The sequence below is a fragment of the Wolffia australiana genome, chromosome 2 (genome assembly GCF_029677425.1).
Source record: "Wolffia australiana isolate 7733 chromosome 2, ASM2967742v1".
NCBI lineage: Eukaryota > Viridiplantae > Streptophyta > Magnoliopsida > Alismatales > Araceae > Wolffia > Wolffia australiana.
In genome coordinates, this window is record NC_135836.1 from 5,520,993 (window position 1) to 5,535,361 (window position 14,369).

General features: G+C 43.6%; 2 protein-coding genes across 2 annotated transcripts; both read right to left on the reverse strand.

The window, feature by feature from the left end:
- Positions 1-1,323: 1,323 nt before the first annotated feature.
- LOC144715035 (WAT1-related protein At1g43650-like) lies at positions 1,324-6,199 on the reverse strand. Its single transcript, XM_078589885.1, has 7 exons — positions 5,183-6,199; positions 3,784-3,846; positions 3,216-3,332; positions 2,885-3,122; positions 2,609-2,767; positions 1,744-1,895; positions 1,324-1,563 (listed from the first exon to the last, which is right to left on the reverse strand). The coding sequence occupies exons 1-7, from the start codon at positions 5,386-5,388 to the stop codon at positions 1,407-1,409; spliced, it is 1,092 nt and encodes a 363-aa protein (XP_078446011.1). The 5' UTR covers positions 5,389-6,199; the 3' UTR covers positions 1,324-1,406.
- A 4,021-nt stretch (positions 6,200-10,220) lies between these two features.
- LOC144716618 (pentatricopeptide repeat-containing protein At2g03880, mitochondrial-like) lies at positions 10,221-12,484 on the reverse strand. Its single transcript, XM_078591802.1, has one exon. The coding sequence runs from the start codon at positions 12,389-12,391 to the stop codon at positions 10,313-10,315; it is 2,079 nt and encodes a 692-aa protein (XP_078447928.1). The 5' UTR covers positions 12,392-12,484; the 3' UTR covers positions 10,221-10,312.
- Positions 12,485-14,369: the final 1,885 nt, after the last annotated feature.

The following is a 14,369-nucleotide window of genomic DNA, read 5'->3' on the forward strand; positions in this document are numbered from 1 at the left end:
GTGGGGGGTTATGAAAAATATCACTTATTATAAATAGGGAAGGCCTTGAACAAAACTTACCTAGGCTAGAATTGTTCAGGGGCCTTTCCCTTCTTATCCCTTCTCCCCACACCTCTCCACTCCCAATACAATTACGATGGTGTAACGATGATGTGGAGGGTGAATGGAGCACATCAAGGTGAAGGGGGAGATTTGACATGTCGAGGATCACATGTATACCTCTAGAGGCTGGACACATGAGCAGCTCCACATGACTCGTTCAAGGATTGAGCAAATCTCGAATGTGCGCCGTGATGAAGTGATTCATTACATATTTTTTTTATGTTGTTGTGATTCCGTAATGAGTTCCGCTGCAAGGAATCATTTTATTCATCCAGATCAAGGCCTACAAAACCCAACAATAACTTTGTCCCAAATTGACATCTAAGAGCCTGAAATCTAGCAGAGTAAACCACTAGTTCTTTGTCTGTGAATAGTTCCTCCCAAACTTACATCCAAGGGATTGAAATCTAGCGAATGGCGCCCATATGACTTGTTTTTTTAGAAACTCGTGTTCCTCTAAGTCTTAGAAATATTCATCTGAGTCACTACATATTTTGACAAAACTCGAAAGCTAATCAATAAGGCATGGTGATCCATCTTCATTGCCAGTCTCCAGCCTGAACATGCCTCACAAATCATGTACTTCAAGTTGCATCTACATCTGTCTAGCCCAAGGAATGGGTGATTTGTCTTTGACAATGGCTGGAAAGGACTGGGGCTGAGTGTATCACCCAGCCTTCTCCTTGATTGGGCGACAACCGCTTGACGAAGCTCCAATAGTCTTCATCATCTCACCCTTTCTCTGCATGGTTGGGATCCCTTCTACTAAACTCGTTCAGCAGAACAAAAGGCTTGCTTAAAAGAAACTGCCCTTTGTGAGGAGATCAGTGTTCTGCATGAAGAGAGTTTTAGGAGAATTTAACATCCCTATCCAACGGTTGAGCCAGAGAGAGAGAGAGTTTAAGAGAGAGAGAGGCTAAGAGAGAATATTCTAGATAATAAAAGCCCAGAAAAGACTTTCCCTTGCCTTCTAGCAGCCTCCATCTTGTAAAGGGCGGTTCTCCTAGAGGACACCGCTCCGGACACGGGTCCAGCGACATGTTCTCTGGTTATGTCACCTAACGGTGCTAAAAACGCTATGAAGAAGGGGGTTCATACGGGAATGTTTTCAGAAGTTTGAGTTCGGCAGTGGGGAGGGAAGGAGCCCAGTCAGTAGTTAATATTGTTCTCCTCGTTCGGTAACAAACTCTCTTCTATTCACTTTTTTTTATGTGTGAGAGAGAGACAGAGAGAGGAAGAGAGAGAGAGAGATTTTTTTTTAAATGCGATTTACTATTTTTCTAATTGGGCAGTTAATATTTGCCTTAAATAGGCAAATCTGATTTGATAGGGGGATTGGGAGCAGGTCGCGAGTCGCAGAGCACGGAATGTGATGGGAGACTTTCATCTTCAGCAGTTTCCCTAGATTTCCCCCACAGAAACGCGTAAATTCCAGCTATAATCAGAATCATCCCCAGGATGCTGCAACAAATCGAAAGAGATAATAAGAAAGAAAACACTCCCGGTTGACTTTTTAAAACTTTTCTTTCTAAGAGAGGAATTTTCCTGCGGGGAATGTAACAAGGTCAAGAGGTCCAGTATCTATCAATCAATAAAGTTTCTGATGACGGTTTAATCAAATGAAAGTGACATCATACTAACCTTCCAAGGGTGAGCTGAAGACCCATGAAGATGGTCTCTGTGATAGTAACGAAGATAAGCGAGAGTGGAGCAAACATTGGAGGAAACGCCGGCCCTTTCTTCGATACTGCCCATGTTACCAGTACGAACGTTACAGCTACGTTCAGCAAACCCTGCATGGAGGAATAAAATCTCGACTCATAAGTCGAGATGTAAGAAAAGGTTGTCGTGTTTCTTCGAATTTGTATATACCCAGAAAATCTCGACTACATTGCTAAACATATTTCAAAATGTTTTATCCTACAAACAATAGAGTTCTAGTGTATGTTTCATTCGCTAAATATCGAGAATAACTTAATCGCCGGAGGAAAGGGTATATTATCTTTTTTCTAAGCCTGTTTATTGCTTGGACGAAAAGACTCGTTGAACGGATCCGGGCCAATCTCGCACCTTTTATACACTTTAGAATATTTAAATATGTAAGTTCGCTTATTTAACCTATAAAATACCGTCGCTCGGTTTCTCATGAGGCGAAAATTTTCATTCCATAACCGTGACTGTTAATTAGCCTACATAGTGGCATTATCCAAATATGATTAATTTTCATTCAATATGTATCTAGAGAATCCAATTCCTTTTATCCTTGAGTCAAGTAAGACCAACATGAAAGAAGTCTGTTTAAAACAATAAAGGGCCATATTCATGGGTGCTGCTATGGGACCCTATAGTTATATCATATTTAGATCTTCGCCGGTTAATGCGTTATCATTTAAGATAGTCGCACTAAAATATTTAAGGATTGCCTAGGAGTATTAAAAGTACCAACTCAATTTTCGTCATTTAATTGAATGCCCCGTAGAAGTGGGAGTGAGGGACGAGATCTTACTGAATAAAGGACGGTGCCGAGTTGAAGGTTAGTTTTCACCATCCAATCGGTTTTTTCCTTATTTACGAGCACACCAACTACGGCTGACTGCAAGCATCCTGCTAAACAGGACAAGGCCGTCCCCCAGTAAATGCAGGGAAGCTCTTTGACGACTTTAACCTGTAAAAAATGTATACATTAATCATTTTATATTTGTTCTCAAAACTGGACCCGGAAACAAATAAAAAATTCATTAACGGTGTTTCCAGCTTTTGAAAATTCTGAACATCTACTTACCTGAAGGATGAACCAGCAAGCGTAGCATAAGCAGCTGCCCACTAAGAACCCAGTTCCTCTTGAGAAATCATGAATTTTTGGTTTCACTTTAGTGATTTCTGACACATGAGCATGCAAAGGCCATAAGTTAAGAGTTTTCCCTTTGTGGAGGCTGATGATCATTGCCCCTCCGACGCAAACAATAGTACCGAAAACCTTCAACACTCCTTCTACCCTCCCAAGATCAAGTTTTTCTGTTCTACAATATTAAGAGAAAATACTTCCTCGTCTGAGAGTGTCTTGAAATAAATCAGCCCTGTTTATGTTCATTAATCTCAACCGCAGGTCTTACCTCAACATGACAGAGAAAGCAAAGGTAGCCACAGGAATCAGGTTGAGAAAAATTGAAGAGTAGGCTGCCGTGGTGTCACGTAGACCGTAGTAGTACAAGCTCATTCCAAGAGTAAGACTGTAAAAAAAGGGTAGAATGCTCAGTACCATAACAAGTGAGTTTGGTAATTTCCATCTTGACGGCTAAAATCTTTACTAAATGTTTCTCTCAAACACACATAATTTTCATTGTTAATTTTCCCCCCGAGACTTTTCGTCTGCCAGGGACCAAAACGTTCTACATAGAAGCCATTGGGTCTATGAAATTACAAATCTACAAATCATATAATTTGGAACTCAACTCTGTTTCTATACACACACACACATATAAATATGTAAATATTTATATGCCCATAACTTAAGGATATTTCCTTTGCTACAAACTTTATAGATACGTTTTAATTGAGATATAAACAGCATCGTAAGCCGTAATGTCGAAATATGAATGTTCGTTAGACCAATTTATGAAATCAACACTGTTCAGAAGATGAAAAGGAAAGTGAGAAGGAACCAGTGAGTTGTCCCAGTACCCGAGTAATGCGTTAGTGAATATCCACATTCCCCCCCTCCAGGATAGCTTCCGCAGGTGTTTCCTACAAAAATCACGGAGAAGAAGAAACACTGATCGTGTAAGAGAAATACTTCACAAGAGATTGTTAACATTAAAGTACCTACTACTGTAATAAAGCCATTGCTGATAAAAATGGCACTACTTTTCCTCTTTAACCTATCTGGGCGGGCCGCAAAATTCAACATTCCCCCTTAACATGCTATCAGAGCTTAGGTAGATGCTTAGAATCCAACATTCCCCCTCAACACCTACTCCTAAGTCAGAGTGCATCGCCCGTTGGATTCTAATCATGTACCTAAGCTTTGGTAGCATGTTAATGTTCAATAACCAATCACTCCCTATCGCTGTGCTAAAAGCTATGCGCTTGAATATTAACACGGGATTAGAACCCGGAGAAAAGAGGGGAGAGAGAGCGAGATGAAGAAGAGAGAGAGAGAGAGCGAGATGAAGGAGAGAGAAAGAGAGAGCGAGATGAAGGAGAGAGAGAGAGAGATGAAGGACAGAGAGAGAGGGAGAGAGAGAGAGATGAAGAAGAGAGGGAGGAGAAGAGGGAGAGAGAGCGAGATGAAGAAGAGAGGGAAAGATAGAGAGATGAAGAAGAGAGGGAGGAGAAGAGACGGAGAGAGAGCGAGACGAAGAAGAGAGGGAAAGATAGAGGGAGGAGAAGAGACGGAGAGAGAGCGAGACGAAGAAGAGAGGGAAAGATAGAGGGAGGAGAAGAGACGGAGAGAGAGCGAGACGAAGAAGAGAGGGAAAGATAGAGAGATGAAGAAGAGAGGGAGGAGAAGAGACGGAGAGAGAACGAGACGAAGAAGAGAGGGAGGAGAAGAAAGGGAGAGAGAACGAGATGAAGGAGAGAGAGAGAGAGAGAGAGAGAGAGAGAAAGAGAGAGAGAGAGTGAGAGAGAGAGAGTGAGAGAGAGAGAGAGAAAGAGAGAGAAAGAGAGAGAGAGTGAGAGAGAGTGAGAGAGAGAGAGAGAGAAAGAGAGAGAGACAGAGAGAGAGAGAGCAAGAAAGAGAGAGCCAGAGAAAGAAAGAGAGGAAGACAGAGAGAGAGAGGGAGAGAGCAAGAAAGAGAGCGAGAGAGCAAGAGAGAGAGAAAGAAAGATAGAGAGAGACCACGAAAGAGAGAGAGAGTGAGAGAGCGAGAGAGAGAAAGAAAGACAGAGAGAGCAAGAGAGAGAGAGAGGGCAAGAGAGAAAGAGAGAGTGAGAGAGCCAGAGAGCGACAGAGAGAAAGAAAGATGAGAGAAAGAGAGAGAGAGAGAGAGAGAGAGAGAGAAAGAGAGAGAAAGAGAGAGAAAGAGAGAGAGAGAGAGAGAGAGAGAGAGAGGGAAAATGAACGCTTCTGGATTCACACCTTTCGAGAACGAAGGCCAAACAAGCAACGCAGAGGGCACCGATGGCGTTACGGTAGACGAGGAAAGGAAAGACGAGCATTCCCTGGTCGAGAGCGAGTTTCGACATTATAGCCATCCCAGTCTGGAAGACCTGCACAAGAACCATAGCCAATGACAGTCTTACCACGCCCCCCTTTCCTCCTCTATACTCCACATCCTTCTCCATGCCTTCTCTTCTTCCTCTTCCCCACTCCTCCAGACGTATCTTTCATCCGCGTAGACACTAGACAACACAACCGTTATAAACACAAAGAGAGGAATCGGCGACAGCAGGTATCTGGGTTTCCCCGTTTCTACAATGCTAGAGAGAGAGAGAGAGTTAAGACAGAGCGAGAATACGTACAATGCAGAGAGAGAGAGAGGAGAAAGAGAAAGAGACACACGGGGAAAGATAGATAGAGAGAGAAAGAGAGAGAGACGATTTCACCGATCCGCGAGCTCTCTTGTCGCCGCGCCACGCAGCGTCAATGACGTAGCGACGGGTGGTTATGGCGAGACAGTGACGCTTTGCCCATTCTCGGAAGGCTCTACTTCTTCTGTCGCGTGATCGCCGAGTGTAGTCGTTCGACCGACCGCCACGAAGGCGTTTCTAAAGAAGGGACTGCGGTGAGAGGGATCCCACAAACGAGACGGCTGTTCCGCAAGCTGTCCTTAAAGCGTAAACTCTTTGAATTGGGCTCCCTGCAAGAACGAAACGTAGAAATAAGCTGCTGTCATTGATGGCAGGAAGAAGAAAAGACAATCCTGATTGTGTTGGCAGGACGATATAAATAGATTCCGCTAGATTGTCTAGACAGGCTTGAGATGCGAGTGGACGTGTAGGCCTCTGTTGGTATCAGTAGGACTTGGGGCATATTTGCTATTTAGCAGAAATAAGAAAGAACAAAATCATGCGTTTCTTGAGGAACAAAACATGGATGAATCGAATGATGGATTAATATATTAGTTGTGGTCGTGAGAGAATTCTTAAGAGTACTTCGTCGCCCATAAATAAAGCAGGTTACCTTCTTAATATGGAGAGTTGCGGTAGCTGCCACCTTCCTTATTTACTCGAGGAGTTATTGTTGTCTTGAATGTTACACTTTTGGTAAGTTAATGTGATTAAACCCACAGGAAAGAGTAATATTTTTTCCTGATTCAGCCAATTGAGGTCCCTTGCTTTGATGACTTCAAGGATCATTATCGATATTTGTCTGATGGGTGGAAATGGTCTCTTGTGTTTGTAATGCCCTCTTACGAGAGAACGGATGACTCAGCCAGGCTATTGGCCAACTCAATGTGTTTTTGAAATTATACGACACAAATTTCATGAAGCATACAAGAAGAGGACTAGTCTTCTGTATAATATTTGATAATAATGTGGTTAAGCAGCTAACCAAAAAATTACTCGGCTTTTTTAGTACCGTGTGACTTTTACTCAATGGGGAACTTTGTTGTTTTTCCCTTGTCATTGATGAAGTCAACAAATTTGAACACGAAAATAATTTTTTCCTTTGGATTTTGAGACGTTTAGTCTGATAAATTCTTTAAATCCTTCAGAGATTTGTCTTTGTCTCCAAATCTGGCATCCTTTCTTTGTATGTGTATCGTCACTGGACTGGACTTTTCTTTCAGCTCATCAAACTTGAAATAATAAGAGGAAGATATATAAGGTTATCAAACAATGGTTTAAATATTTTTAAAATAGATTAAATAGGTTTATATAAAGTATTTAAATGTTAACAATTTAAGCCTTAGTATGCAACATTTATATTAACATCCTCCCAGTGAGCAAGCACGTAAACTCTAATCATTCAACTTACTACATATCGATTCAGCAAAATGAGTAACATGGATTTAGTAATTTTTCATTAACAACAAGACTCATACATGTCTTCATCACTTTAAATTCCTTAAATCACAAAATATCTCAGGTTCATTTTATGAGCATTTTATAAATATTCCTCGCTATTGAAATCCAAAAATTTCTAAAATTTATAATTTTGTTTAATTGTATTATATACATATTTTTGATATTTTGAAGATCTAACAGCCAAGGTAAGTGGGACAATGAAATCCTTCATGCTCAAAGACCAAACTTGTGTACCAAAAATGTAATGATCTCTTGAGTTTAAATATCATACTGAACAGAGTTTATGTTTTTCAAAGAAATAAATAAATAATAATTTCCTAAAATTAAATGGTGTGAAATACTAATCAGGCATTTAATAACCTTATGAAGGTGAAAATTTTTACCATTCATAAGTGGGAAATGCTTGATTTTCAGAATATATGTGTATCTTTTATATAAACTGAGGTTTCCATCGTTTCTATGCATTCTAATTTATTCATAAAAAATGATAGCTTGTCGAAGAAACAAAATAGAGTGAAACTATCAGGATGATTATTCATAATTCAAACAAATCTCATGACTCTCGTTAACCATCACATCTTCATCACCACCCCGAGCCTAATTGGAGTTTTCAGAGATATGATTAATGATGAGGAACATATCGTGTGATAATCATGGTGACTAATGGATTTCCCCATCGACTGTCTCAATAGATGACAGAGGATTTTGGCTCTGTGACATGACTAAGGTTGACAAGTTTGTTGATGGTGGTGGTGATTTTTTAAAATAGGAATTCTCTCTCTCCCACTCTGTGAACCTTTATCCCCATGTTCACAAATGGCATTGGCAATGTCAGCAGCTATGGGTGGCGTCAGTTCAAAGCTTGTGGTGGAGAGAGTGTGCGAGCTTATGTGATGATCATTGATGCTGTCACAAGATGTTATAATGACATGATATCCTCTGTGAGCTCTTCATAATCATCAATCTATACAGATATTATCATCCTTTTGCACTTCACATCGATTTACTGTAGTTTTGAAACTCTAGAACTTTTTCAATTTTGAGAGTTTCATAATAATTGTGTTCAAAGAGGACATGCATCTTAATTAGTAATTTTAAACACTTAATAAGATTATGAAAGACATTCATTGTAAGGTGACATTAGTATGTAGCAGTTTGAGTGATCACTTCTTCTATCACTTTTTTACACACCAATATAAAATAATATTCAATCATCTCAGTAGTTGATCTTGACATTAACATTGATCCTAGAATAAATATTATTCCATAACACTATGTTTCAACTTTTTAGTCATTGATACATAACCAATTATATAACAATGATTTTTGTTCAAAGTTTAACATCCCCTCTATTATTTTTGAATTTATGAAAACATAAAATCTCATACATTTAAATACATTATTTGATGATTAAAGTCCATCTGTCACTAAATGGTGTTGATAAAAAGAAAATTTTCTATTATACAGTGTTGCGCCGATGCCTTTCATATCTCTTGAACTTCAATATATCCTTACTTTAAGTAAACTAAAATTTTATCAAAAATGTATAGCTCATTTTTAAAGGTTTTAGATTTCATAAAAAAATTTGTGAATAAAAAAATCAAAACGACAAAATAAAAATTAAACATATATTAATCATTTTCATGATGAATATTTATCTTGGAAACTTTGATAATCATCATGACATTCACAAACAATTTAACCATTTCACTTTTGTGTCAAAACTTGAGGCATTTCACACTATTTGATTAAATTACGGAAAGCCAATCTATAAATAGTACTTAAAAAGAATAATATGTTGGGTTCTAAGTCATTGATTAAGACAAAACCTTGAAGATGTACATGAAGGAAGAAAACTAACAGAATTCTAAAGGTTTTTTTGATATGCAATCATCAAATCACCAAGGTATGGATTCAAGAATTCCTTTATTGGTCACTGGTGAGAAATGTTTAGCTGTTCATGTGTCCACATTCAAAATGTATCCATGCCGAATCTCCAGCTCCATCTTGAAATTCCCAATTATCACTCCAGCATTGTCGTTACATCATTCCGATCATATCGTGAGTGGAAAGAAATTAACAGGATGGAGAATAAGGGCGGGAACCTGAAAAATATGGACTAGATGATCTCTATCCTCTGGATAACCTCAGAACCTTGAGCTTTCTAGTTTCAGGAAATTTGGACTCGACATCCTGATTAACTTCTATCAGGATTCTTTCAGGAGCCTTCTAAATTCCCAGGGTGTCTTTCTGACTTGAAATTAAATATCTAATAAAATTACTTTCCGTTTTAACTATTTATTTTAAACCGATAAATTTTAAGTATACCAACAAAATATCCATAATGTAAATGTTATTCAGCCAACCTGATAGGTTTTTGAACATCACATGTTACCATCAAATGCTACTATTCTTCCAAGTACACGTCAATTAGTCAAGTACTACAATCATTTCATTGAGCATGATTCAAAGCTTCAATCCTCAATTTTTTTATGGAGGTAGACCAAATCTCCACATAAATTACTATTTATTATAACCAAATCTCTTTTTCAGAGGGTTCAACTCAGGCCTGGGGGTAGGAAATTCGCTCTTCATCACCGCACAAACTGGTGAAAATCTATGTTCGTGTTTGTGTTCGTTCGCTAACAGACTACATTTTGAAAGACCTGTATTATTAGATAGACAGATAGATAGATAGATGGGAGGGCACCACGGGAGAAGGGGGTGAAGAGAGAGAGAGGCAGAGGGAGGGAGAGAGAGAGAGAGAGAGAGAGAGAGAGAGAGAGAGAGAGAGAGAGAGAGAGAGAGAGAGAGAGAGAGTCAGAAAAGAGAGAGAGAGAAAGAGAGAGAGAGAGAGAAAAGAGAGAGAGAGAGAGAGAGAGAGAGAGAGAGTCAGAAAAGAGAGAGTCAGAAAGAGAGAGAGAGAGTCAGAAAAGAGAGAGAGAGAGAGAGAGAGAGAGAGAGAGTAAGAAAAGAGAGAGAGAGATGGGGGGAGAGGGAAAGAGAGAGAGAAATATCCGTCAGAACACCAACCATTTCCAAATGGTTCAGCTGTTCGTGAACCTGTTTGGATGGGTTTTCCCTTTTCCTGTTTGTGTTCGTTCGTGTGTTTCAAAGGAGCAAAACATTTTTCCCATCCCTACTCAGGCCCCTAACTTTCAGTATCATTCCACCAAAATGATGGGCTATATGAAACATCAACTGTCACTGTGTAACTATACTCCTAACATATCCATATCTACCAAAAATCCCCACAGGAGCAAAGCCCATCAAGCCCAAAGTGGTGGAAATAGTTTGGGTCCCTCACCACAACGACCCTGCAATACACCTTGGCCACTGCCTTCAGAGCCTGGTGGCAGTCCCCACAGATGCGCAGGTTTTTGAACACCCGAATTGGCGCCCCATCCGGCAAGCTCATCAGCCCAAACGCCACCGCCAGCTTCTCACTATGGTATGCCAATTCCTCTGTCGCCGCCCCATCATGCAAAGCCCACCCCATCTCTGCCTCGTACCCAGTCCTCTCCATCATCTCCCCCACCTTGGCATGAATCTCTGCCGCCCTCGGGTGATCGGCACCGCCCGCTGCAAACCAATGCACCTTCTTCTCTGCCTCCATCCAGCTCCACCCCACCTCCTTCCTCACCCCGCGAGCTCTCATCAACCGTCGTACCTTGCCTGCGTCCTCCCACCTCTTCTCCGCCGCATACCTGTTCGAAAGAAGTACGTAGGCGGCGGCATCCTCCGGCTGGGCTTGCACCAGCTCCGCCGCCGCCTGCTCTGCCACCGCCAAGTCTCCGCCGCGAACCCGGCATGCAGCTGCCAGCAGCGCCTTCCACGCCGCCGCGTCGGTTTGGAAGCCGCTCCGGCCGAGCAGCTCCACCGCCTCCGTCACCTTCCCCACCCGGCCCAGGAGGTCAATCATGCATGCATGATGCTCCTTCCCCGGCACCACCCCATGCTCCGTCTCCATGGAATTGAAGATCTCCGTGGCTTCGTCTACGAGCCTGGCTCGACCACAAGCGAAGAGCACTGCAATGAAGGTCACATAGTCCGGCCTCTCATTGCACTCGTCCACCATCTGCCTATACAAGTGGAGAGCTTCTCTGCTGCTGCCATTCTGCGCGCAGCTGAGGAGGAGGGCAGTCCAGGAGACGGCATCTCGCCGGGGCATCTCGTCGAAGGCCCGGCGCGCTCCGTCGGCGGCACCGGCCTTGCCATACATGGTGATCAGGGCATTGCCGACGGCGAGAAACACGGTCCGACCACGCCGGAGCTCGGCGGCGTGGACCTGCTCGCCCAATGCTGGTGCAGGGACGGCTGCACAGCAGCTCAGCACTGCCGCCCCCGTCACCTCGTCGGAGACAAGCCCGACACCACCCATCTCCCGGAAGAGCTCCAGCGCCGTGCCATGCAGCCCATGGCCGGCGCAGCCCGTGATCAGCGCCGTCCACGCAACCACATCCTGCCAGGGCAGCCCGTCGAGCGCCGCCCGGGCGGCGCGGAGATCGCCGCCTCTCGCGTACATGTCGACGAGCGCATTGCCGACGTGCCCGGCGACGAGGCCAGCCTTGATGACGGCGCAGTGGAGGGCTCTTCCGGAACCCGCCGCCATCTCGGCCTCAATTGAATTGAATGCCGCAGTAAAAGAGAACTCATCCTGGTGGAGGCCTCTCTGGCGCATATCAGCGAACAGGTGAAGGGCGTGGAGATGCCGGCCGGCGCGGGAGAGCGCGGCGATGAGGGAGTTCCAGGCAACGATGCCGCCGCCCTCGCGAAGGGCGAGCTCTGAGGAGGGGAAGTCTCCGCGCTTGGCGTAGGCGTGGACGAGGGAGCTTCGGACGAAGAGGCTGCCGCCATGGCCGGAGCGGAGGAGGGAGGCGTGGAGCTGAAGAACAGCGGAAGGGGAGGAGGAGACAGCGGCGGAGGAGAGCGCGGTGGGGAAGGAGAAGTGGTTGGGAAGAACGCCGGAAGAGCGCATGTCGAGGAAGAGGCGGAGGGCGGAGGCGGGGTCGCCGTTGCGGGCGAGACCGGCGGCCATTAAATTCCAGAGGACGACGGAGTTGGAGGTGAGCTGAGGAGGAGGGAGGGAGTAGAAGAGGCGAAGGGCTGTGGAGGGGAGGCCGCACTTGGAGAAGACGTCGACGAGGCCGGCGACGACGAAGGCGCAGGCGGCGAAGCGAGACTTGAAGGAGAGGGCGAGGAGCTGCTGCCCGCCGCGGAGGAGAAGATGGTCGGCGCAGTGGCGGAGGGCCGCGCCGAGAAGGTAGCGGTCGGGGGGCAGCCCGCGGCGCAGCGTTCGCCGGAGAGCGTCGGCCATCGCGGCGGACCGCCGCCGCCGGACGGAAGAAGAAGGCCGGACCGCTGACTCTGCAGGGGACTATAGTACAGAGACGCGGATGGGACGGGTTTTTTTCGTCCCGGGACGAAAACATCGTCCCGTTAGCAAGGTTAGACGGAAATCGGGACGGAAATCCGTCCCGAGACCTTTGGACGGGACGAAAAATCCTAAACCCTAAACCCTAAACCCTAAACCCTAAACACTAAACCCTAAACCCTAAACCCTAAACCCTAAACCCTGAACCCTGAACCCTGAACCCTAAACCCTAAACCCTAAACCCTAAACACTAAACCCTAAACCCTAAACCCTAAACCCTAAACCCTAAACCCTGAACCCTGAACCCTGAACCCTGAACCCTAAACCCTAAACCCTAAACCCTAAACCCTAAACCCTAAACCCTGAACCCTGAACCCTAAACCCTAAACCCTAAACCCTTCACGGACTTGAATATTGTCCGGACGTCGTACGGGACGATCTTTGTCCTGTCACGTCCTTCGTCCACGTCCCCGACGATCCAGAACTATAATTTTGCTAAAATAGCGTTTGCGGAACTGGATCTGATCGGATCCAATGCTGTCGATCGATCGATCAATCAGTCATCTGGGTATTTTGTCGCGTCATCTTTCACTACAAACATGAATATCCTCCGTCACAGGTATTTCGTCATGTCATCCGTCATTGTCACGATGCTAAATATGTCATATGCCGTGGATCCATTATGTAACAATTGACAGGACCTATGATGTTTGCCGTTCCCTAATATGGGTATTTCCTATTGTAATCATTCACTGTCACGAGGTTACAACCGTCATTCATCACCGTCATGAAGCTAAAAATATCCTCCGCCACAGGTACTTCGTCATGTCATCCGTCACTGTCACGAGGCTAAAAAATGTCATCTGTCGCGAATCCATTTTGGTGACGATTGACACGATCTATGATGTTTGCCGTTTCCTAATCTGGGTATTTCCTATTGGAATCATTCACCATCAGGAGGTTACAATCATTATTCATCATCGCCATGAAGCGAAAAATATCCTCCGTCATAGGTTCGTCGTCATGTCATCCATCACTGTCTCGAGGCTAAAAATGTCATATGTCGTGGATCCATTATCGTAACGATTGACACATCATATGATATTTGGATAGACAAGTTGTGTGTGGTGGATATTTTATTAAATTGCTATATGGATGAGATGGGGCAACGGGTAGGATTAAGATGCACTAGATCTGACCGATTGGATCAACTTTTCGATTGTTAGACAGCTGGGATATCTTCCAGACATAGCCAGTATAAGACATTAAAATGACTAGGATTAAGTCACTGACAGTTTCCAACAGTCCCCTATTCTGTTTTAAAATAAATACAAATATACACGCCATGAAACAATTTTTGGAATATGATGATTCTTGGATCAATCAATTTTTGGAGCTTAGATCCCTAATGTGAAGAAAATATATGATTTTCTTACCCTGTACTTGACCCTAGGATGGGTGCTCAGTGCAGTGCAGAAACTTGCCCCAAGTGAGGTCCACTAAACAGCACTGATTACCACCATAATCATAGAACAGCATACCCCAAGGAAGATAAACCACCGTTGTCCTCCTAGTTCTGATCACCTCTATCATTTATCCCATGAATATTGATGTGTTATATAACAATGTGCATGGCGGAACCCCTATGACATGTAGACTAATCACACTTTTATGATTTATGCAAGAAAAATCATGTCTTGATGCACATGATTTTTCTTCCATACATACAAGCAGGTAGTCATGTGTATTCGACTATCACTGTGCCTACCTGCATTATAGGAAAATAGGATTCATACAAGTCATCAAGAAATGACTACCTATAAATTGCAATGATGCAACTAACACATACCTTCGTCTTCAACTCAAATAATTTAGAGGGCTTTTAAAATGTGTATGCCATGCCCATTCTCACATAGTTGGC

Coding starts and splice junctions, on each gene's coding strand:
- LOC144715035 (XM_078589885.1), bottom strand. CDS start 5,388: ATGGAGAAGGATGTGGAGTATAGAGGAGGAAAGGGGGGCGTGGTAAGA. Junction 3,847..5,182: donor TTGGCCTTCGTTCTCGAAAG/GTGTGAATCCAG, acceptor TGATTTTTGTAG/GAAACACCTGCGGAAGCTAT. Junction 2,768..2,884: donor CTTGCTGGTTCATCCTTCAG/GTAAGTAGATGT, acceptor CATTTTTTACAG/GTTAAAGTCGTCAAAGAGCT.
- LOC144716618 (XM_078591802.1), bottom strand. CDS start 12,391: ATGGCCGACGCTCTCCGGCGAACGCTGCGCCGCGGGCTGCCCCCCGAC.